The sequence below is a fragment of the Doryrhamphus excisus genome, linkage group LG12 (assembly GCF_037039965.1).
Source record: "Doryrhamphus excisus strain RoL-2023G ecotype Guam linkage group LG12, RoL_Dexc_Guam_v1.1, whole genome shotgun sequence".
In the NCBI taxonomy this organism is placed as follows: domain Eukaryota; kingdom Metazoa; phylum Chordata; class Actinopteri; order Syngnathiformes; family Syngnathidae; genus Doryrhamphus; species Doryrhamphus excisus.
This window is the reverse complement of record NC_136368.1, coordinates 18,855,774-18,878,529: the sequence shown is the minus strand read 5'-3', so window position 1 is coordinate 18,878,529 and position 22,756 is coordinate 18,855,774. Positions and strand designations below refer to the sequence as shown.

The following is a 22,756-nucleotide window of genomic DNA, read 5'->3' as shown; positions in this document are numbered from 1 at the left end:
TTGTTGTCTTTTTGAGTTGTCTTACTGCTGTTGACACTCCAAAATTGTAGCTGTTTTACCGTCAGTATTCAGAAAACTGGACGCTGCAACATAATATGGATGAAGTGTTATAGACAGCAGTTTACAGCACCTCCTTGGCTCTTGTAATACATAGCTTGTCTGTCGTATTCCAATTTTACCGCACTGCAGAACGAACGGTTGGCCCAATGGGGTTTGTCTCCTTTCAGATCAATCTCAGCACTTCAAAAGAAAAAGCATCGCCCGAACAGGGACTTGAACCCTGGACCCTCAGATTAAAAGTCTGATGCTCTACCGACTGAGCTATCCGGGCTCTGATTGAATTCAAGGTACATATTCTTATAAACTAAAACTATTAATTTAACAATTTTGATTACTATGTATTCTAATACTCTAGTTATAGCATCGCAGTCAATGGTCATTATACAGTGAACTTTATGGACGTTTTCTGTGTTCGTGTCAACAAACGCTTTGCAGCGTCATTCCTTGCATAGACAACGACATCTAGTGGCACGTTTAAGGTAGAGCAGTCATCCTTGGAGGGACTGGCACCACACATCACTTTTCAATTGCAATTGAAGTTTTGAACTAATTTAATCAACCACTTATTCATTATTAACGCTTGATATCACGACAACAATGTGTCGTTAATTGATAACTTTATATACTGTATAATGATTACCATTAATAGCTCCATTCACGACACCGACACCTGGCTAGCATTATCTGTAAAGCCTTGGCAAAGTAACTTAGACGGACGAAGGATTTGCATACAAATTATACTAAAAGTGTGTTTTGAAGCTGTAGTCAGAAACACTGATAGTTGCTTATAGTTGGTGCCAATTAGTGATGCGTGGATGCAGTTGTTGCGATTTAAGGTATTTTGTAACAGGTAACACACCTGTGACGTATAATTGATGCGACGCCTCAGTAGCGTGACGATTGTACAATTTTCTTCATCACACTAAACGACAAGGACAGTGCAAGTATTTGCCCATTTGTAGCTGATGATGAGGTGGATGTTATCTCAAAGAGTAAGACAAATTAATTCGCATCATAATATTTTATTATTTGATGGGGTGACATTTAAATTGGGATTTGAGCTTTATGTGTGTCGTTGTGTCTCGTTCATTGCAGGAAATCGTCGAATGGCGGCAGGAAGACATCGAGGAAATTATTCTAAAACGGAATGAGACACGACAGAAAAGACTCCTAGTTGAGGAGGAAACACGCCGATTGTATGTTCTAGTTAAATTCACATTTTGTCACAACTTATATGATGTACTTACTTATGCTGCTTAATGAACGAAACATTTGACAGCTCACTTCCTACCTTAATTTCCGCCATTGATATTCTCCCTTCAAAATGAAGGTAAAAAATATTTGAACAGTATTCACAAGTGAATAAATTACCTTCATTTTATGGAATAAGTGTTTCCAAATTCGATAGTATACTTAGGTCTTGAATTAACAATACTGATGAATGCAATTGTTAAATGACTAACAATGCTTCTTGCAGGGAGGTGGAACTACAGGAGAGGGAGTTGTTGCTGATTGAGAGAAAGGAAGTTATAGATATGCTACAGCAATTTGGTGTTCTTCTGCAAGAGGAAAGAGACCTTACTAAACGGCTGAATGATGAGGCTGCAGCGCAGGGGTACAATTATGTTTATCATTGTACATATTGAAATTATGCATTGCTGATATAAACATTTGCTGTATGTGCATCATCTTCCAGAAAACAACAGAGGGAGTTACGGGAAAGAATAGAGCATGCCCAAATTAAGATTCAAAGCCTCTCAAATGAGAAATTTGAGTTGGAACAGCGTCTGCAAAAGACTACAATTCATCAGGCGGCATGTAAGGATAGCTTGAAAAATTGTATTTAAAGTTATTTCAAACAGTGAAATATTTTTTTTCTTTCCCAACAGCACAAAATTCGAACCATTGTCCAACCACCCGATCGAAGAAAAAACAAAGAATACCCAAGTAGTTTTGCTGCTTGTTGTTTTGAGTGTTTTTGATTTGTTTTGTTTTCTAATAAAGATGTTTTTTTAATGAATATATTCATCCTGGTCAGATGCAGTTTCATGTATACAGTGTTGAAAGATTGCAGATTTCAGTATTTCAACAAATATGAGAATCATCTAAATTTAAGATTGATATTTTATTTTATTGTAAAATGAGTCTGTGCCAAAAACAAAATGTGTGTCAAACAATTATATATTTCTGAAAGATGTATTCTAGAAGAACATGTAGAAAAGGGTACATTTTTATCCAACACAATGAAAGCTATAAGAAAATTAATTTTAAAAAACTCCCTCAAAATTACATATTTTTTTAGTATATATCAAATATTTTAGTAATAATTACACAATTGGACTACAATACAAATAACGTGCATGTGTTTAGTACTCTAAGATTTAAATATAAATATATTTATACACACATTTAAGACATTTAATGAACCTACGAGGTGATAATTTACTGTAAAACACAAAAAACTATGCTAATGCTAATTGACTGCAAAAAGCATTTCACTTCACATACTCTGCCAATGAGTGGCGCTGTTGCAATTTTGTGCTGTGTTTCCCAGTAAATCCACACGAAGAAGAGACAGGCTGTTGCAACTACAACCAACGTCGTGTTCTTCAGTACTTCCGGGCGATATATGGTCAGTAGGTTGTTTAAAATAACGTACACACAGTGATTTCTAATCGATATGTACATATTTAATAATTGTTGCTGTTTTATTGTCTGACTTTTGTCTCTCGCGTGTCGAAAGTGATTAATTTTGTTCAATTTCCGTCACCCTGTAATGACTGTAAATAGTATATTTATGTATGTGTAAGGCTTGTTGCTAATATGCTAATACCAACGGACTGTAGTGTTATGTGTTACCCTAGAACACAACACCTGTGCTTCCAATGTTTTTTTTTCAGGTGTTTACATGAAGCCAGCAGCACTAGCGACAGCTTGTCCGGAGCACTACTCCATATTTGACCTGTGCTCCCAAAATGAAGCCTTAACAGGAGTCAGAGAAGTGAAATCCTTGGTAAAACAGAATGCTAACGACGAGCCAACCACTGAAAGTATGCGTGTTGCATTTGACAAAGCAGTGTTCATGTTAAAGTTAGTCATGGATGAATTTCATGTTTTTTTCAGATTTGGGGGATAAAGAATCAGGGGTTGCCAGTGAGCGGAATGTCAGAGAGGTCTCTGACAAGATGGTGTGCTTGGCCTGTAGATGTTCTTTTATTAACCGTGAGGAACAGGTGATTCCAAGTCCCAATTTTTATATTCTGTTCTGTTGTTGCTATGAAAAAAGTCAAATATTTTTCTGTCAAAATTCCAGATGGAGCACTACAAACTTGACTGGCATCGATTCAACTTGAGACTGAAGATGTCAGGACTGCCCCCGGTCACCACTGAGGAGTTTGAGAGAAAAACTGGAGACGGTAAGGGGGAAAAAAAAATGCTTTGCACACCTGAATACTGATCACTCGCTTATCACTTTACAGGTGATTTGTCAAGTATCTCAGGTTCAGAGTCTGACTCCGAGGAGGACGAGGAAGAAGAATTAGACGGGGACCAAAGGGGAACGAGCTGTCAGGCCGCTGGTGCGGACAATGGCGACCTGGATGAGACCAGTTTAATGACCGGTCGGCTCTCGAGCAAAGTGTTGTTCCAGAACTCAGAAGGACAGTACTTATCTTTTTACCGCTGTGTCCTACAGGGAAAAGTAAGTCCTGCCATATTGTTTATTTTTAGAATATTATCACATGTTATTTATATAATTCTGAATGGCCAAATTATACTACTATGTAAGTATTTTACAAAGTCTCAGACGTCACACAGTAGTGTATTCAATGTATGTTGCCCAAAATCTAGTCTTGATGCTGGAATTTAGCCAGCTCTGGATTTTTGTGGCTTCACTCAATTGTATTTTTTCAAATATATATGAATAATTGTTTAAATATGGCCTATAAATAGTCAAAAATATGCATATAAGGCATTTTAAAGACATTCAAATATGCTGCCATTGAATGTAGTATTCTACATTGGTCACTAGGTGCCAGTAATGTTTGGTCAGACCCACAAGCACCAGACCTGTTGGCCAGAACGTCAGGCTTTTATTCATAATCTCATAACACGAGCTATTGATGTGTGATTAAAGTGTGTATTAAATATTATTTGATTCTGGTCAGTCAGATGAAGAGCAAGACTTGGCATCCTCCTTAAAGTCCATTAATACGAAGACGCTGTGGGTCGTCCTCATGACAGGCGGTGGCCATTTTGCTGGCGCTGTGTTCCAGGGGTATGCTTGTTTACGCCTTTTTAGGCTGACCAGCCCAACAGGACAAAGACAGCGTCTCAACATTATGTATTTTTTCCCCTCAGAAAAGAAGTCCTTCAGCACAAGACCTTCCACCGATACACTGTTCGCGCAAAGCGGGGCACTGCCCAAGGACTCCGAGATTCTCAAAACCGGAGTCACACGCCAAAGTCTGCTGGAGCCGCTCTGAGACGTTACAACGAAGCAGCGCTCGTCAAGGCAAGAACCTCTGACTTCTAACCTTTTCAGATCCAAAGTTGTTTCTTCATAATATCAATTTTGCTAAAATAATGTATAAGGCTAAAAACAACCTAAAATTAGCTAAAAATGTCATCCAATACTTCTCTACAAGAGAGGAGAAATATGATCTCAGGGAACCAGTCATAATGTGCTATACATATCACTATATTGACACTTACTGTGGTACCCATTATGGCATTGGATGCTCATATCACCTCGTACTTTGGTACGGGACAAAAAAAATATTTTTTTTATTATTTTAATTTATTATTTTAATATTTTAATTTTTTTTAATTAAAAATTATTTCTTTTTAATTTTAATTAAAAAAACATAATTGAATTAAATTTAAAAAAATTAAAAAATTATATTAGGAAAGCAGGAAGTGAACAAATGTAACAGTTACTGATTGTAAAAGTACCAGATGGAGGGGTAGGATGTAATAAGCTTTGCTTCTTCCTACTCCTTTTGGACATGTGGAACTGTGAACTGATTATATGATGCATTCAATTGTAATCTGATGCACGTTCAAATGAAATCAAACCATTACCATTTTTGTAGGATATTCAGGATCTTGTGGTGACCTGGGCTGAACACCTGAAGGAAGCATCCGCTGTATTTGTACGAGCCCCGAGCTACAATAAAGCTATCTTCTTTGGCAGCAACACGAGTCCGCTACACAAAAAGGACTCCAGGATCCGTAGCATTCCCTTCGCCACACGCCGGGCAACCTTTCGGGAAGTACAGCGGGTACACAATGTGCTTTCCACGGTTCATGTCCATGGTAAGTACTGGATGACGTACTGATACTGCTGCATTGTACAGTACATGCTTGTATTCTCACAGTGATTGGTTATAATGTAACAATGTCGGCACAGGGAAGGACACCGACATTTCAACCTTTAGCAACGTATCAAAAAAAACATGGAAGAAGACTGGCCAGCCGGCATCACCGCAAAAAACGAAGCAGGAAGAAGGTATGATGAGCGCAGTTGTAAACCGCTGCAAATGTAATGAGAATGATTGTATCGCCCTGGAATACACTGGAATTATACATGTTCTTCCACTGCAAAATACAGTCAGTTATAATTATATTTTCACATTTGTGGAAGTCGAGAATGTTAGCGCTTACTTAATTTGTTAAAAGTATTGCCAGGCCTAAAGTAATGAAATAGCTTCTGTTATGGTTTGGTATGGTAATGGCAGGGGGGTGCAAGCATTCAGTCATGCTATAGCCCGCTTTCTTCCTGCTCACATGCATGCAAGCCATTCCTCACATAAATTTAACACACACGCAGCCTGCATGTTTTAATTCATGAGCCACTTTTAAGACAAACGAAACAAATGTATTTGTTTTTTAAAGTCAGCTATGTCAACTGTATATACACCAAGTATGTCTGCAGAATAGAACCCGGATTAGAAAATCCAGGGGCTTTGGGTACATTTCACTTCAATGTAAAGTGGATGTAGCACTTGTAACTTACTATATGTATCAATCAAATGGAATTGTGCAGGTGAACCAAATAATGTGTCAAATCCCACTTGAATCACAACATCAGGATTCCTATAATAGTGTTTACATGGAATTCATGATCATTCATTCATTTTCTACCGCTTTTTCCTCATGAGGGTTGCAGGGGTGCTGGAGCCTATCCCAGCTGTCTTTGGGCGAGAGGCGGGGTACACCCCGGACCGGTCGCCAGCCAATCACAGGGCACATATAGACAAACAACCATTCACACTCACATTCATACCTATGGACAATTTTGGAGTGGCCAATCAACCTAGCATGTTTTTGGAATGTGGGAGAAAACCCACGCATGCACGGGAAGAACATGCAAACTCCATACAGAGATGGCCGAGGGTGGAAAATTGAACCCTGGGCCTCCTAGCTGTGAGGTCTGCGCGCTAATAGTACTAATCTTCTTGTTTATAACTCAGCAGAGGCTCCTCATAGCAGCTCAGACGAGGAGCAAGTCGGTGACATCCAGCTTGTCATGATGGAGCTGACAATCGGAACCCAGGACCTCAAAGAGTTTGATGTTCAACCTTCCAGACAGAATAGGAGGAAGAGAAGGAAACAAACGTGTCAACAAACGCTTTGCAGCGTCATTCCTTGCATAGACAACGACATCTGGTGGCACGTTTAAGGTAGAGCAGTCATCCTTGAAGGGACTGGCACCACACATCACTTTTCAATTGCAATTGAAGTTTTGAACTAATTTAATCAACCACTTATTCATTATTAACGCTTGATATCAGGACAACAATGTGTCGTTAATTGATAACTTTATATACTGTATAAAGATTACCATTAATAGCTCCATTCACGACACCGACACCTGGCTAGCATTATCTGTAAAGCCTTGGCAAAGTAACTTAGACGGACGAATTTGCATACAAATTATACTAAAAGTGTGTTTTGAAGCTGTAGTCAGAAACCCTGATAGTTGCTTATAGTTGGTGCCAATTAGTGATGCGTGGATGCAGTTGTTGCGACTTAAGGTATTTTGTAACAGGTAACACACCTGTGACGTATAATTGATGCGACGCCTCAGTAGCGTGACGATTGTACAATTTTCTTCATCACACTAAACGACAAGGACAGTGCAAGTATTTGCCCATTTGTAGCTGATGATGAGGTGGATGTTATCTCAAAGAGTAAGACAAATTAATTCGCATCATAATATTTTATTATTTGATGGGGTGACATTTAAATTGGGGTTTGAGCTTTATGTGTGTCGTTGTGTCTCGTTCATTGCAGGAAATCGTCGAATGGCGGCAGGAAGACATCGAGGAAATTATTGTAAAACGGAATGAGACACGACAGAAAAGACTCCAAGTTGAGGAGGAAACACGCCGATTGTATGTTCTAGTTAAATTCACATTTTGTCACAACTTATATGATGTACTTACTTATGTTGCTTAATGAACGAAACATTTGACAGCTCACTTCCTACCTTAATTTCCGCCATTGATATTCTACCTTCAAAATGAAGGTAAAAAATATTTGAACAGTATTCACAAGTGAATAAATTACCTTCATTTTATGGAATAAGTGTTTCCAAATTCGATAGTATACTTAGGTCTTGAATTAACAATACTGATGAATGCAATTGTTAAATGACTAACAATGCTTCTTGCAGGGAGGTGGAACTACAGGAGAGGGAGTTGTTGCTGATTGAGAGAAAGGAAGTTATAGATATGCTACAGCAATTTGGTGTTCTTCTGCAAGAGGAAAGAGACCTTACTAAACGGCTGAATGATGAGGCTGCAGTGCAGGGGTACAATTATGTTTATCATTGTACATATTGAAATGATGCATTGCTGATATAAACATTTGCTGTATGTGCATCATCTTCCAGAAAACAACAGAGGGAGTTACGGGAAAGAATAGAGCATGCCCAAATTAAGATTCAAAGCCTCACAAATGAGAAATTTGAGTTGGAACAGCGTCTGCAAAAGACTACAATTCATCAGGCGGCATGTAAGGATAGCTTGAAAAATTGTATTTAAAGTTATTTCAAACAGTGAAATATTTTTTTTCTTTCCCAACAGCACAAAATTCGAACCATTGTCCAACCACACGATCGAAGAAAAAACAAAGAATACCCAAGTAGTTTTGCTGCTTGTTGTTTTGAGTGTTTTTGATTTGTTTTGTTTTCTAATAAAGATGTTTTTTAATGAATATATTCATCCTGGTCAGATGCAGTTTCATGTATACAGTGTTGAAAGATTGCAGATTTCAGTATTTCAACAAATATGAGAATCATCTAAATTTAAGATTGATATTTTCTTTTATTGTAAAATGGGTCTATGCCCAAAACAAAATGTGTCAAACAATTATATATTTCTGAAAGATGCATTCTAGAAGAACATGTAGAAAAAGGTACATTTTTATCCAACACAATGAAAGCTCTAAGAAAATTAGTTTTAAAAAAACAAAAAAAACATTTGTATATATATTTATCAAATATTTTAGTAATAATTACACAATTGGACTACAATACAATAAAATATATAGAAATATATTTATACACACACGCATTTAAGACAGATTTAATGAACCTATAAGGTGATAATTTACAGTAAAACACAAAAAACAAGCTAATTGACTGCAAAAAGCATTTCACTTCACATACTCTGCCAATGAGTGGCGCTGTTGCAATTTTGTGCTGTGTTTCCCAGTAAATCCACACGAAGAAGAGACAGGCTGTTGCAACTACACCCAACGCCGTGTTCTTCAGTACTTCCGGGCGATATATGGTCAGTAGGTTGTTTAAAATAACGTACACACAGTGATTTCTAATCGATATGTACATATTTAATAATTGTTGCTGTTTTATTGTCTGACTTTTGTCTCTCGCGTGTCGAAAGTGATTAATTTTGTTCAATTTCCGTCACCCTGTAATGACTGTAAATAGTATATTTATGTATGTGTAAGGCTTGTTGCTAATATGCTAATACCAACGGACTGTAGTGTTATGTGTTACCCTAGAACACAACACCTGTGCTTCCAATGTTTTTTTTTCAGGTGTTTACATGAAGCCAGCAGCACTAGCGACAGCTTGTCCGGAGCACTACTCCATATTTGACCTGTGCTCCCAAAATGAAGCCTTAACAGGAGTCAGAGAAGTGAAATCCTTGGTAAAACAGAATGCTAACGACGAGCCAACCACTGAAAGTATGCGTGTTGCATTTGACAAAGCAGTGTTCATGTTAAAGTTAGTCATGGATGAATTTCATGTTTTTTTCAGATTTGGGGGATAAAGAATCAGGGGTTGCCAGTGAGCGGAATGTCAGAGAGGTCTCTGACAAGATGGTGTGCTTGGCCTGTAGATGTTCTTTTATTAACCGTGAGGAACAGGTGATTCCAAGTCCCAATTTTTATATTCTGTTCTGTTGTTGCTATGAAAAAAGTCAAATATTTTTCTGTCAAAATTCCAGATGGAGCACTACAAACTTGACTGGCATCGATTCAACTTGAGACTGAAGATGTCAGGACTGCCCCCGGTCACCACTGAGGAGTTTGAGAGAAAAACTGGAGACGGTAAGGGGGAAAAAAAAATGCTTTGCACACCTGAATACTGATCACTCGCTTATCACTTTACAGGTGATTTGTCAAGTATCTCAGGTTCAGAGTCTGACTCCGAGGAGGACGAGGAAGAAGAATTAGACGGGGACCAAAGGGGAACGAGCTGTCATGCCGCTGGTGCGGACAATGGCGACCTGGATGAGACCAGTTTAATGACCGGTCGGCTCTCAAGCAAAGTGTTGTTCCAGAACTCAGAAGGACAGTACTTATCTTTTTACCGCTGTGTCCTACAGGGAAAAGTAAGTCCTGCCATATTGTTTATTTTTAGAATATTATCACATGTTATTTATATAATTCTGAATGGCCAAATTATACTACTATGTAAGTATTTTACAAAGTCTCAGACGTCACACAGTAGTGTATTCAATGTATGTTGCCCAAAATCTAGTCTTGATGCCGGAATTTAGCCAGCTCTGGATTTTTGTGGCTTCACTCAATTGTGTTTTTTCAAATATATATGAATAATTGTTTAAATATGGCCTATAAATAGTCAAAAATATGCATACAAGGCATTTTAAAGACATTCAAATATGCCATTGAATGTAGTATTCTACATTGGTCACTAGGTGCCAGTAATGTTTGGTCAGACCCACAAGCACCAGACCTGTTGGCCAGAACGTCAGGCTTTTATTCATAATCTCATAACACGAGCTATTGATGTGTGATTAAAGTGTGTATTAAATATTATTTGATTCTGGTCAGTCAGATGAAGAGCAAGACTTGGTATCCTCCTTAAAGTCCATTAATACGAAGACGCTGTGGGTCGTCCTCATGACAGGCGGTGGCCATTTTGCTGGCGCTGTGTTCCAGGGGTATGCTTGTTTACGCCTTTTTAGGCTGACCAGCCCAACAGGACAAAGACAGCGTCTCAACATTATGTATTTTTTCCCCTCAGAAAAGAAGTCCTTCAGCACAAGACCTTCCACCGATACACTGTTCGCGCAAAGCGGGGCACTGCCCAAGGACTCCGAGATTCTCAAAACCGGAGTCACACGCCAAAGTCTGCTGGAGCCGCTCTGAGACGTTACAACGAAGCAGCGCTCGTCAAGGCAAGAACCTCTGACTTCTAACCTTTTCAGATCCAAAGTTGCTTCTTCATAATTTGATATCCATTTTTCTAAAATAATGCATGAGGCTAAAAACAACCAATTATCTAAAAATGTCATCCAATACTTCTCTACAAGAGAGGAGAAATATGATCTCAGGGAAGAAGTACATTTGAAACACTTCTATGCTAGGACTACGTTAAAAAGCCATAGGATTTCAGTATGTGGAATCAAACTATGGAATGGATTGAGTAAGGAAATCAAACAATGCACAACGATGAGCCAATTCAAGAAACAATACAAGCAGTTGATGTTTGCTAAATACAAGGATGAAGAGTCTTGAACCAGTCATGATGTGCTATATATATCACTATATTGACACTTACTATGGTACACATTATGTCATTGGATGCTCATATCACCTTGTACTTCGGTACGGGACAAAAATTAAAAAAATATTTTTTTTTTATTATTTTAATATTTTTTATTTTTTTATTTATTTTTAATTTTAATTAAAAATATAATTGAATTACATAAAAAAAAAATAAAAAATTATATTAGGAAAGCAGGAAGTGAACAAATGTAACAGTTACTGATTGTAAGTACCAGATGGAGGGGTAGGATTTAATAAGCTTTGCTTCTTCCTACTCCTTTTGGACATGTGGAACTGTGAACTGATTATGTGATGCATTCAATTGTTATCTGATGCATGTTCAAATGAAATCAAACCATTACCATTTTTGTAGGATATTCAGGATCTTGTGGTGACCTGGGCTGAACACCTGAAGGAAGCATCCGCTGTATTTGTACGAGCCCCAAGCTACAATAAAGCTATCTTCTTTGGCAGCAACACGAGTCCGCTACACAAAAAGGACTCCAGGATCCGTAGCATTCCCTTCGCCACACGCCGGGCAACCTTTCGGGAAGTACAGCGGGTACACAATGTGCTTTCCACGGTTCATGTCCATGGTAAGTACTGGATGACGTACTGATACTGCTGCATTGTACAGTACATGCTTGTATTCTCACAGTGATTGGTTATAATGTAACAATGTCGGCACAGGGAAGGACACCGACATTTCAACCTTTAGCAACGTATCAAAAAAAACATGGAAGAAGACTGGCCAGCCGGCATCACCGCAAAAAACGAAGCAGGAAGAAGGTATGATGAGCGCAGTTGTAAACCGCTGCAAATGTAATGAGAATGATTGTATCGCCCTGGAATACACTGGAATTATACATGTTGTTCCACTGCAAAATACAGTCAGTTATAATTATATTTTCACATTTGTGGAAGTCGAAAATGTTAGCGCTCACTTAATTTGTTAAAAGTATTGCCAGGCCTAAAGTAATGAAATAGCTTCTGTTATGGTTTGGTATGGTAATGGCGGGGGGGTGCAAGCATTCAGTCATGCTATAGCCCGCTTTCTTCCTGCTCACATGCATGCAAGCCATTCCTCACATAAATTTAACACACACGCATCCTGCATGTTTTAATTCATGAGCCACTTTTAAGACAAACGAAACAAATGTATTTGTTTTTTAAAGTCAACTATGTCAACTGTATATACACCAAGTATGTCTGCAGAATAGAACCCGGATTAGAAAATCCAGGGGCTTTGGGTACATTTCACTTCAATGTAAAGTGGATGTAGCACTTGTAACTCACTATATGTATCAATCAAATGTATTGTGCAGGTGAACCAAATAATGTGTCAAATCCCACTTGAATCACAACATCAGGATTCCTATAATAGTGTTGACATGGAATTGATGATCATTCATTCATTTTCTACCGCTTTTTCCTCATGAGGGTTGCAGGGGTGCTGGAGCCTATCCCAGCTGTCTTTGGGCGAGAGGCGGGGTACACCCCGGACCGGTCGCCAGCCAATCACAGGGCACATATAGACAAACAACCATTCACACTCACATTCATACCTATGGACAATTTTGGAGTGGCCAATCAACCTAGCATGTTTTTGGAATGTGGGAGAAAACCCACGCATGCACGGGAAGAACATGCAAACTCCACACAGAGATGGCCGAGGGTGGAAAATTGAACCCTGGGCCTCCCAGCTGTGAGGTCTGCGCGCTAATAGTAGTACTAATTTTCTTGTTTATAACTCAGCAGAGGCTCCTCATAGCAGCTCAGACGAGGAGCAAGTCGGTGACATCCAGCTTGTCATGATGGAGCTGACAATCGGAACCCAGGACCTCAAAGAGTTTGATGTTCAACCTTCCAGACAGACTAGGAGGAAGAGAAGGAAACAAAAGAAGAAGGAGGGAGAAAAGAATGAAGAGGGTGAGTCTTAAGTGTAGTCAGAAAATGTTTTTATTAAAAGCAATTAAAATTATTATTCTTTTTTTTTTTTAAGACGAAGCAAAGCTCAGTAACAACAAAATGGACAACAACGACGAGGAAGAAGACGCTCCTCAGCCGACACAATCAAAGAACAAGAGTAGGCGGAAGAAACAAGCCGAAGGTGAGCTTGCACCTCAGTGACATTGTCACACGCACAGATGAGATACTGTTGGAAGTCGTTCAATTCCATCAACATTTTAGGAATGTTGTTAGTGGTTCAACTAGAGAGTATGGATGAACATTTGACAACATTTTTGATTTTTTTATCAATGCTTCATGGGGCTTCATCTCACCATCACTTGTTCTTATGGTGCCATGTTGTCATTGCATTTACTACTGCTGCCAGTAGAGGGTGCTGTAAGGCTTTTAAGTAATATTTTAAACTTTTCTTACGTTTTTATCTTTTTAGTCCTATTTTATGCTCTTAGTCTTTAGCTTTTAACTCCAGTGTTTCCTCGGGGGGGGTCCTCCACACCGGGGGTTGTGTCGGGTCTGCTGAGGGGGTGCCATCCTTGGGTTCCTTCAACCCGGCCGGCAGCTGGGGGGCAGGGTGCTAGTCCCCCGATGGCACGGCATGCGGCTCCTCCCAGTGCGGACGGCCCCAAATGTGGCGTTTCCTTGATCCTCAGTGCCATGCCATGTCTCCCTACTGTGTGGGTGGGTGGGTGGCAGTGGGTGTGTGTGGGTGTGTGTCTAGTATGGAGGGTTGTAGGGAGGGGCTTTCTGCGCTCATTGTTAGCGTTAGTATTAAATGATTAAACATTATTAACATTATTATTAACATTGTCCCTCCCTAGAAGCAGTAGATGACTCATGGGAGTACGACATGAGAGATGCCCTCTTCACAGCCTGCAAAATTGGGGATGCGGATGCCTTGTGCACACTACTCCATCTTTCCGGAGAGACTCCGGAGCAGTCAGAGGGCGACGCCGTGGACGCTGCCAATCCTTTAAGTCTTCTTAATAAGCGCATCGACTCTTCGGGGTTCACTCTGCTGCATGTTGCATCGGCAGCTTCTCAGAAGGCAATCATCAGGCTGCTGTTGGACGCTGGAGCAGACCCGGCACGCAGGTTGGAAATGTTGTGTTTAAAATCTCAACGCCTTGTCGATGTCATCCAGACTTACACACGGATGTGCTCCACTAGCGACGACAAAGGGCAGATGCCGTATAATGTCAGCCCTGACAAGTACACGAGGAACGTATATCGGAAGTACATGGGTGACAATCCTGACAAATATAACTACAACAAGGCGCGGGTAAGTGCCTCACCTCGGATAAATACGTAAAGTATGACTCAACGCATGCATGCATGCATGCTCCCGGTAGATACCCGGGCCGTTAACAGCGGAGATCGAATCTATGAAGATGGAGAAGAAGAAGGCTCAAAGGGCGCTGAAAAAACAGCGGGAAAAAACACAGAAGGATGAAAAGAGGAAACAAGAGCTGGAAGAAGAGGAAAAGAAAAGGTTTGCTGCTTTATCCGATCGGGAGAAGGTGAGTTCACGCACCTTGTTTGTCATTTATTGCCATAATTTGTACAATATGTTTCTCTTTTAACGACAGAGAGCATTGGCGGCCGAGAAGAGATTGGCACAACAAGCAGCTACAGCAGGAGCGAACCCGGTGAACATCAAGTAAAGACCCTCGTTGTGTTTTTTCACACAATGTCAGAAAATGTCCACTCTGTGTCTGATTTGTCACTTTGTGTTGTGGTACGTGCCTTTCAATCAGGAGGTGTTGGCAGTGTGGAGAGTCTCTGCAGGGAAAGATCCCATTCCAATACCTCGATTTTTCCTTCTGCACCCCTCGATGTGTGCAGGCACACAGGAAAGCTAATACTCCAGCAGGAAAGAGCTAACAGGAAGGTACTCCAGTTGGACTTTTATTACGGCTGTGTCCTTTATAGCAGGGCTTCCCAAACGGCTGCTGAACCAGGCCACGGAAATCTTTCAGAAGCAATTATTTTTGTAAAAAGTAAAAAAAAAAGTAAATAACAACGTAGAATGTTATGGAAATATGTATCAATTATGGAAATGTCTGAGAAGTTGGTTGTTTCATCTTTTCGGATTAAAATGAAAAGTAACCACTCAGAAATTTTCCATAATGGTATTGAAGACCATTCCTGTTCAACTGTGACTGTGAAGGTGCTGTGTTTTACATACTGAAAAAAAATCATATTAGAAAAAGGAAAAAAAATAAGAAAAAAGTTGTGATAGCCAAAGAATAAAACTGAAATACAATGGGGGAAAATACTCGTATTTCAAGGGGGTATGCACAATACAGGAATAGAGTTGTAATGTCATTAAGTGAAATGTCAAAATTGTCTCGAGAATAACATGTTGCTCTATAGAAATTTGCTCATTTGAATCGTGTAATATTGCATTTTCGTTCAACCCCAAGAAAAAAGGTGATTTCAGGGTGTATATAGTCTGGGTTCTTTTCCTGGGTGGCCATAATGCTCCTTTAAAGAACAGTAGTGTTAATGCTAAATCATTCATTCATTCATTTTCCCAGCTGTCTTGGGGCGAGAGGCGGGGTACACCCTGGACTGGTGGCCAGCCAATCACAGGACTTGGAGTCGGCAATTAATCTAGCATGTTTTTGGAATGTGGGAGGAAACCGGAGTACCCGGAGAAAAACCCACGCATGCACACAGGGAGAACATGCAAACTCCACACAGAGATGGCCGAGGGTGGAATTGAACTCGGGTCTCCTAGCTGTGAGGCATGCATACTAACCACCCACCACCGTGCAGCCCATAATGGTAAATGGTAAAAAACATGGGTCGGATGTTACTGTCCGCTTCCAAACTCATCATGACTTGTCAGCTGCAACTTTGAGCAGAGGTCTGTCCATGAAGAGGACCCTTAAATGTGCTGGCGCCCCCTCCAGCTCCAGCACTGTAATGTTGTTGGGCATGGTGGTGCTCAGCAAGGGTCCGGGAACATACAGGGTCTGTTGCGGCCCCCTTACTGGCCAGTATCGCCCCAGATTCACGCCATTAATCCAAACCTGACCCTGGGGAGAAAAAAAAAAAAGAACCATCATGAAACGGGTACAAAGCCTTTAAATGGGTCACGCTACCTTTGTCCAATCCGTAAGCCTGAGAAAGGTGTCCCACGCGACGCCATTGGGTTGCAGTGTTCCCATGTAGAAAGTGGGCCCGACAGAAGGTCCGACTTTAAGTTCAGGAGGGGACTCTTTGTTAAGTGAGTGAGGCCATCCAGCAGCAATGGCTCCATCGATGTTCAAAGGGTACATGTTCCAGTCAGTTAGTACATCTTGACCCAAGATCAGGTTGCTGATGATCCCCTGGAATGATATTATGGATTATGGAAGAAAAGCAATATGTTGTATTGCATCTGTTTACCTTGTAGTCATTAATGTGGCTGCCAAAGTCAACCCTGCCCATATTCTCCACAAGGATGTCCACAAGGTCCCCCTGCCGTCCAGTCACGTTCATCACCAGTACAGTGTCCCTCTCTAAGAGACCCCGGAAGACCTGTTCACAAAAAAAAATCGCTTATTAGATACAATAAACACCTGAAGAATAAACACCGACCTCTCCGCCACCCCTAACCTGACCCGCACACGCGATGAAGCATACAACAAAGGTCCATTGTGAGGGCTTACCCCATTGACAGACACATACGCACGGTCATGAACTCCATTCATCGGGGAGATGAGCGGCGTGGGCTCTGTGAGGTCCCGAGGCAGCATGGTCTGATAAAGCACGTATCCATAGAACTGAACATAACAGCCTCGTTAGCTTTCAGACACACAGGCATTCCGGGAAGTTCTCCGTGTTTTAAGACATATTTACTCAATTTGTCAGAGCGACACTACCTGTTTGATATCCTCAAAGGTCAAAGGGTACCGAGACTGTACAGGCTTCATGGGGGAAAGGGTGTCCAACAAGCCGCTGATGTTGCCCACCTGTAATATAATGTACTTTATGCATAAAAGGCACTTAAAGCTCCACCCCCTGAAATTACTAAATCAATTTTCACTAATCTTACTATCCTAAGATACATTATCTAAACCAGGGGTTCCCAAACCTTACCAACTCAGGGCCCACTTGAAAATCTTATAAACAGTACAGACGAAAGCTGCGTTCTCAGAGCACTTAAATTATTATTATTATTATTATTATTATTATTATTATTATTATTATTATTATTATAAAGATTCAGGATTGAAATGAAAGCAGGGGGATAAAGGAAGCCCAAACGTTTAATCAGTGGTGTACACACAAGACAGAATTAATTCTCATACTTTTCATAACTGCATTCAAGACTGGGCATGTTGACCAGAGAGCTGCTACGTTCCAATCATAATATATGATATATGATATATGACTGTATAAGGTTCCTAAAATATTGTGACAGGTCAATAACACTCAATAGGTTATTTAGTTAGGCCTATAAATATATTTTTTTATCATGCAATTTTAATATTTGCAAAAATTGATCATATTGGGCGGCACGGCGGTCGTGTGGTTAGCGCGCAGACCTCACAGCTAGGAGACAAGGGTTCAATTCCACCCTCGGCCATCTCTGTGTGGAGTTTGCATGTTCTCCCCGTGCATGCGTGGGTTTTCTCCGGGTACTCCGGTTTCCTCCCACATTCCAAAAACATGCTAGGTTAATTAGCGACTCCAAATTGTCCATAGGTATGAATGTGAGTGTGAATGGTTGTTTGTCTATATGTGCCCTGTGATTGGCTCGCCACCAGTCCAGGGTGTACCCTGCCTCTCGCCCAAAGACAGCTGGGATAGGCTCCAGCACCCCCGCGACCCTGGTGAGGTAAAGTGGTATAAAATGAATGAATCATATTTTTAATGACCTCTCATGGCCCACCAGGGGGTCACAACCCACACTTTGGGAATCACTGATCTAAACCAATCATTTCCAACCTGCTGTGATGGAATGTGTCAGACGTTACATCGACTCTCATCGTCAGTCCATGATGCAATTCATAATATACAAAATATATGCAGTATATTTTTATGTTAAAATGTCAGCACTGTTTTTGGAGATCTAATCAATGTATGCATGCTGGCCAAGATTTAATGGGAATAACCACAAGTCATACCCGCGTACCTTTTTTAGAGTCACAAACCCGTAGGCAAACTTGGGGGTCGCGGGCGGCATGGGTCCAAGGGGAATGGCTTTAAACTGTAGAAAACAAGAAAACCGCATTCACTATGTGTAGAAATGACCTGGCATTAAAATGAGTTTAATGTACCAGTTTAATGACGTCTCGGATGGCCAAAAGCTTCTCTGTGAGGTCCCCTGCCTCAGTCAGTGGGGCGTCATAGTCGTAACTCGTCACCACAGGACGGAACCTGGTGTCATGATCGGCACCTTTTGGGGCGAGGAGATCGAACTCATGAACTCAATTGAAGAAACAGACATCCTTTTTACAGCAAATGTAACCGTTACCATTCCAATATCCAAAGTTGGTGCCGCCTTCAAACATATACCTGCCAAGACATGTTTCATTAGTCTACTCTTATAGTTTGACTCTGGAACTGATTATTTCTGTTATCGTTCTTTCTTTCTAAAGGAGAACTTGTTGGATGTGGTTAACTGCAGAAAAAAATAAATTGTATTAAGGTTTAGCGGGGACGTACATGTTGACATTTGCCCCCATGGTTAGCATCTCCGCTAACCCTCTGCTGACCTTCTGAGTATCAACCATAGCATGCTGATCTCCCCAGTGATCCAACCAGCCCGTGTAAAACTCTGAATTGACCTGCAATGACAGTGATTTTGTATTATCATATCATTAAGCAACACTTATTATTATTTCTTTTAAATAAATTGGATCACAACATTGTAACTAACCAATGGACCTTGAGGTTCAAACTGTCTTTGACGTCTGAAGGCTTCAGTTATGTTGTCGCCTGGTGAAAAGAACAGTAGAAGTTGAGAACTTGATATAAAGCGCATTCTATAAATAGAAGACACCCTGCATAAGCCAACCTGTGCCAAAGTCCACAGTGGCATATAAGCCCTGCAGGGTCCCGCATCGCATCTCTTTGTCCGTGTTTCCATCGGTGGTGAAAAGGATGATGTCTTCACCCAGAAACACTCGCAGCAGAGTCCGCAGGTGACGCATGTAGTTGTAGTCACAAGCGTAGTAGCTTCCGTACTCGTTCTCAACCTGCACTTTGGAAAAATAACGTTAACGCTAACAATATCAAATCAAATGGAACACGATGCATTACAAGAGGCTGATGGAACCATCACCAAAACCGTTTCCCCCAACAAGATTTACACAGGTGGTCCTCGAATTACATACGGCTTTGGTCGCTGTGTGTAAGAAATATATCAACAAACCGGATAATATTCAGTTAAACTTGCTGGGTTCTTTACCTGCACACTGATGACGTTTCCACCATGAATATACAGCCAAGGCTTCAGTTTGGAGAGGAGAACAGCGAACCAATTAGTGACTGCCTGTAAATAATCTGAAGAAGAAAACGATAAATTTAAAGCGAGACCAAAACAAATGTATATAAATTAACATTTGTACTTTGTACCTGTATCAGAGGAGCGTAGTACAATGGTTGGGTTTTTAAGCAACCAAGCCGGCAACCCCCCCTGCAAGAGATGATGTTCGTACCAATGATAAATATTATTATTTCATTCATCCATTCCTTTTCTACCGCTTTTCCTCACACCCTGGACTGGTGGCCAGCCAATCACAGGGCACATATAGACAAACAACCATTCACACTCACATTCATACCTATGGACAATTTGGAGTCGCTAATTAACCTAGCATGTTTTTACCCAGAGAAAAACCCCACGCATGCACGGGGAGAACGTGCAAACTCCAGAATTGAACTCCGGTCTCCTAGCTGTGAAGTCTGCGCGGCAACCACTCGTCCGCCGTGCAGCCAAATGACATCATTAACTTCCATATTCATGTACAATAGAACCTCTAAGGTTCAGATTGTTAGTTAATGATGTCATTTGGCTGCACGGCGGACGAGTGGTTGGCGCGCAGACTTCACAGCTAGGAGACCGGAGTTCAATTCTGGAGTTTGCACGTTCTCCCCGTGCATGCGTGGGTTTTCTCTGCGTAAAAACATGCTCGGTTAATTGGCGAAGTGAATGAATGAATGAATGAATGATGTAATTTGGCTGCACGTTGGACGAGTGGTTATCACACAGGCCTCATAGCGAGGAGACCGGAGTTAAATTCCACCCTCGGCCATCTCTGTGTGGAGTTTGCACGTTCTCCCCGTGCATGCGTGGGTTTTCTCTGGGTAAAAACATGCTAGGTTAATTGGCGACTCCAAATTGTCCATAGGTATGAATGTGAGTGTGAATGGTTGTTTGTCTATATGTGCCCTGTGATTGACTGGCCACCAGTCCAGGGTGTACCCCGCCTCTCGCCCGAAGACAGCTGGGATAGGCTCCAGCACTCCAGCGACTTTTGTGAGGATAAGAGGTAGAAAATGAATGAATGATGTCATTTCTCACCATCTCCCATTCGGCACAGATGTATGGGCCCGGGCGCAGGATAACCAAAAGACCTGTCTGATTGGCCAGATCCAGGAAATGCTCCAAATCCCTGTCCCCTGAGAAGTTGTGGACCCCTTCTACGGTTTCATGGAAATTCCAAGGCACATATCTGCAATGTATGAATAGGCCAAAAACATACATAACAAAGAAACACATTATATTAGAGAATATTGTGATTCGCCAGACTTACACTTGGATGGCATTGAGCCCAGTCATGTACATCTTGAGCAGACGATCCTTCCAGTAGAAGCGTGGAATTCTGGAGTAATGGATACTGCCAGAGATGTACTGAAAAGGCTTTCCGTCTTTTAGGAAACAGTTATTTTTGTAGTCTATAGTGAATGATCTCCCCGATGACACCTGGAAGACAAACTGGTTGTAAGAGTTCTAGTGACATCCATCCATCCATCATCTGTCAATCAAACGGGAGCAGTTTTACCTTTGGGGGAGCGGAATTTAAAAAATCTAAACAGCACTTGTATCGATTGTGAGGGTGTAAGTCACATACTTTAATCGTTTTTAACTGTGGTTAATTACATACTTGAAACTTCAATAAAGTTTTGGAATTCAAATTCCAAAACTGTATTTGTACCATGGGAAAATTATTATAAGTATGTGACTCCGTGTACTCCGGGTACTGGGGAAATTATTAAAGTATGTCACTGTCACATACTTTAATAATTTCCCCATGGTACAAATAAAGTTTTGGAACGTGAATTCCGTAGAAAAAAACTTTATTGAATTTTCAAGTATGTAATTATCCACAGTGGAACAGACGACTGGACTGTATCTGGTTAGTTAAAACTAAAGAAAAGCCAATTATTCATAAAGTAGTAGTATTAATGAACTTTGACAGGTTCTTTTGTAATTATTGTCTATATTCTTACCGCATGGGAAGATAACCACACACAGCTCACTATGCAGATGAACAGCAGCACACTGCGACACATGTCTGCTTCCTTCGTTGTTGTTTCCTCACTGAAGAAGCTAAAAGAAGCTAAACATTTTTGTTTGTGTTTAGAGGACTAAGCAGTTTAAAAAAGTATGAACGTTCTAGTGGTTTGTTGTTAGTGGGTAGGACCAGGCGCCATCATGTGACGTACTATGGACCCTCTTCCGGGTCCTAAACTCCGTTAGGTTAAAGTCATCACGAACCCTGTCAGCTTATGAAAAAAATAATAATACTGTAATTTGAAAATATACTACTTACAAGACATTGGGGGTAATGGGTAATATTTGCGCATATCCCTACCTTTTTTAATACGTTTAATCATTTGATGCATTTTATTTCACTTGATTTTAAAAATGACTCCCAAAACTGTTACATTTTTATTTCACTTTGACACTAGATGGCGCCCGAGTAAAGCAGCTAACTTGATCACACGGAATAGTGACGTCTATGACAAGCATTCTTAGTAATCATCACATTTAAAAATATATATTTATATTTTGAGTACATGTTTGTCACACTTAAATGTTTCAGATTGTCAAAAATCTGGAAATGTTTATAAAGGTTATGAAGCAGTTTCTAAAGTTTTGGGACTCTAGCAAACCATAGTGAGAGAGCCATTTATCCACAAGTGGTCAAAAAATGGAACACTGGTGAACCTTCCCAGAAATGGCCAGCAACCTCTACTCTTTGGGGAAATACTCTATGGTCTGATGAGACAAAAGTTGTGTGTGTCCCAGCTGGAGTATTTCAGAAAAAGAACATTAAATCAACAGTAAAATATGGTGGCGGCAGTGTAACGGTCTAGTGCTGTTTTGCTGCTTCTGGACCTGGAAGACTTGCTGTGATAAATGGAACCATAAATTCTGTTGTCCAAAAAAAACCCTGAAGGGGTGAAAGCTGAAACCAACATGGGGGTTCTGAAGCAGGACAATGATCCAAAACACACCAGCAAGTCCACCTCGAAATGAAGACTTTGGAATGACCAAGTCAAAGTCCTAGTAGTAGTCGTAGGCTAGTATTAGCCTGCTTATTGGCTTACTTATTAGCCTGCTTTTGCCCTATTATTAGATTAGATTAGATTTGATTAGATTTTTGGGGGGGGAAACAATAAAATATATGATTTATTTATTATTTATTATTTATTATTTATTATTTATTATTTATTATTT

General features: G+C 40.5%; 3 protein-coding genes, 1 long non-coding RNA gene and 1 other non-coding gene across 5 annotated transcripts; 3 read left to right on the top strand and 2 right to left on the bottom strand.

Annotated features, from left to right (window-relative positions):
- Window positions 1–258: 258 nt before the first annotated feature.
- Window positions 259–331, bottom strand: trnak-uuu (transfer RNA lysine (anticodon UUU)). Its single transcript has one exon. It is a non-coding gene; the product is annotated as a tRNA-Lys (tRNA).
- Window positions 332–896: 565 nt separating this feature from the next.
- Window positions 897–2,080, top strand: LOC131135623 (uncharacterized). The gene is made up of 5 exons (XM_058081746.2): window positions 897–1,052; window positions 1,156–1,256; window positions 1,538–1,675; window positions 1,757–1,878; window positions 1,950–2,080. Exons 1-5 carry the CDS (start codon window positions 1,026–1,028, stop codon window positions 2,009–2,011), a joined length of 450 nt encoding a protein of 149 aa, XP_057937729.2. The 5' UTR covers window positions 897–1,025; the 3' UTR covers window positions 2,012–2,080.
- Window positions 2,081–2,611: 531 nt separating this feature from the next.
- ankzf1 (ankyrin repeat and zinc finger peptidyl tRNA hydrolase 1) lies at window positions 2,612–16,440 on the top strand. Its single transcript, XM_078795419.1, has 26 exons — window positions 2,612–2,692; window positions 2,961–3,110; window positions 3,184–3,293; window positions 3,374–3,476; window positions 3,540–3,760; window positions 4,227–4,336; window positions 4,420–4,573; window positions 5,154–5,376; window positions 5,471–5,569; window positions 6,534–6,710; window positions 8,781–8,858; window positions 9,127–9,276; window positions 9,350–9,459; window positions 9,540–9,642; window positions 9,706–9,926; window positions 10,390–10,499; window positions 10,583–10,736; window positions 11,480–11,702; window positions 11,797–11,895; window positions 12,862–13,035; window positions 13,109–13,216; window positions 13,893–14,166; window positions 14,242–14,353; window positions 14,424–14,591; window positions 14,661–14,731; window positions 14,829–16,440. Exons 2-26 carry the CDS (start codon window positions 2,969–2,971, stop codon window positions 14,953–14,955), a joined length of 3,621 nt encoding a protein of 1,206 aa, XP_078651545.1. The 5' UTR covers window positions 2,612–2,692; window positions 2,961–2,968; the 3' UTR covers window positions 14,956–16,440.
- On the top strand, window positions 7,116–7,876 carry LOC144901513 (uncharacterized). The gene is made up of 3 exons (XR_013629544.1): window positions 7,116–7,253; window positions 7,357–7,457; window positions 7,739–7,876. It is a non-coding gene; the product is annotated as an uncharacterized LOC144901513 (long non-coding RNA).
- Window positions 14,349–21,736, bottom strand: glb1l (galactosidase, beta 1-like). Its single transcript, XM_058081738.2, has 16 exons — window positions 21,523–21,736; window positions 20,826–20,995; window positions 20,594–20,744; window positions 19,645–19,705; window positions 19,478–19,572; window positions 19,085–19,265; window positions 18,947–19,005; window positions 18,733–18,854; window positions 18,542–18,582; window positions 18,345–18,463; window positions 18,200–18,274; window positions 16,944–17,033; window positions 16,731–16,844; window positions 16,468–16,599; window positions 16,182–16,409; window positions 14,349–16,115 (listed from the first exon to the last, which is right to left on the bottom strand). Exons 1-16 carry the CDS (start codon window positions 21,583–21,585, stop codon window positions 15,912–15,914), a joined length of 1,905 nt encoding a protein of 634 aa, XP_057937721.2. The 5' UTR covers window positions 21,586–21,736; the 3' UTR covers window positions 14,349–15,911.
- Window positions 21,737–22,756: the final 1,020 nt, after the last annotated feature.

Bases quoted from the DNA above. Each gene is read 5' to 3' on its own strand.
- LOC131135623 (XM_058081746.2), top strand. From the start codon at position 1,026: ATGATGAGGTGGATGTTATCTCAAAGA. The intron at 1,257-1,537 runs GTATGTTCTAGT...TGCTTCTTGCAG, and splicing joins GAGGAGGAAACACGCCGATT to GGAGGTGGAACTACAGGAGA. The intron at 1,676-1,756 runs GTACAATTATGT...ATCATCTTCCAG, and splicing joins GATGAGGCTGCAGCGCAGGG to AAAACAACAGAGGGAGTTAC.
- ankzf1 (XM_078795419.1), top strand. From the start codon at position 2,969: ATGAAGCCAGCAGCACTAGCGACAGCTTGTCCGGAGCACTACTCCATA. The intron at 8,859-9,126 runs GTCAGTAGGTTG...TTTTTTTTTCAG, and splicing joins GTACTTCCGGGCGATATATG to GTGTTTACATGAAGCCAGCA. The intron at 9,277-9,349 runs GTATGCGTGTTG...TGTTTTTTTCAG, and splicing joins CGACGAGCCAACCACTGAAA to ATTTGGGGGATAAAGAATCA.
- glb1l (XM_058081738.2), bottom strand. From the start codon at position 21,585: ATGTGTCGCAGTGTGCTGCTGTTCATCTGCATAGTGAGCTGTGTGTGG. The intron at 18,275-18,344 runs GTACATTAAACT...TGTTTTCTACAG, and splicing joins TCCGAGACGTCATTAAACTG to TTTAAAGCCATTCCCCTTGG. The intron at 17,034-18,199 runs GTACGCGGGTAT...ATTATATTACAG, and splicing joins GGTTTGTGACTCTAAAAAAG to GTGGGCAACATCAGCGGCTT.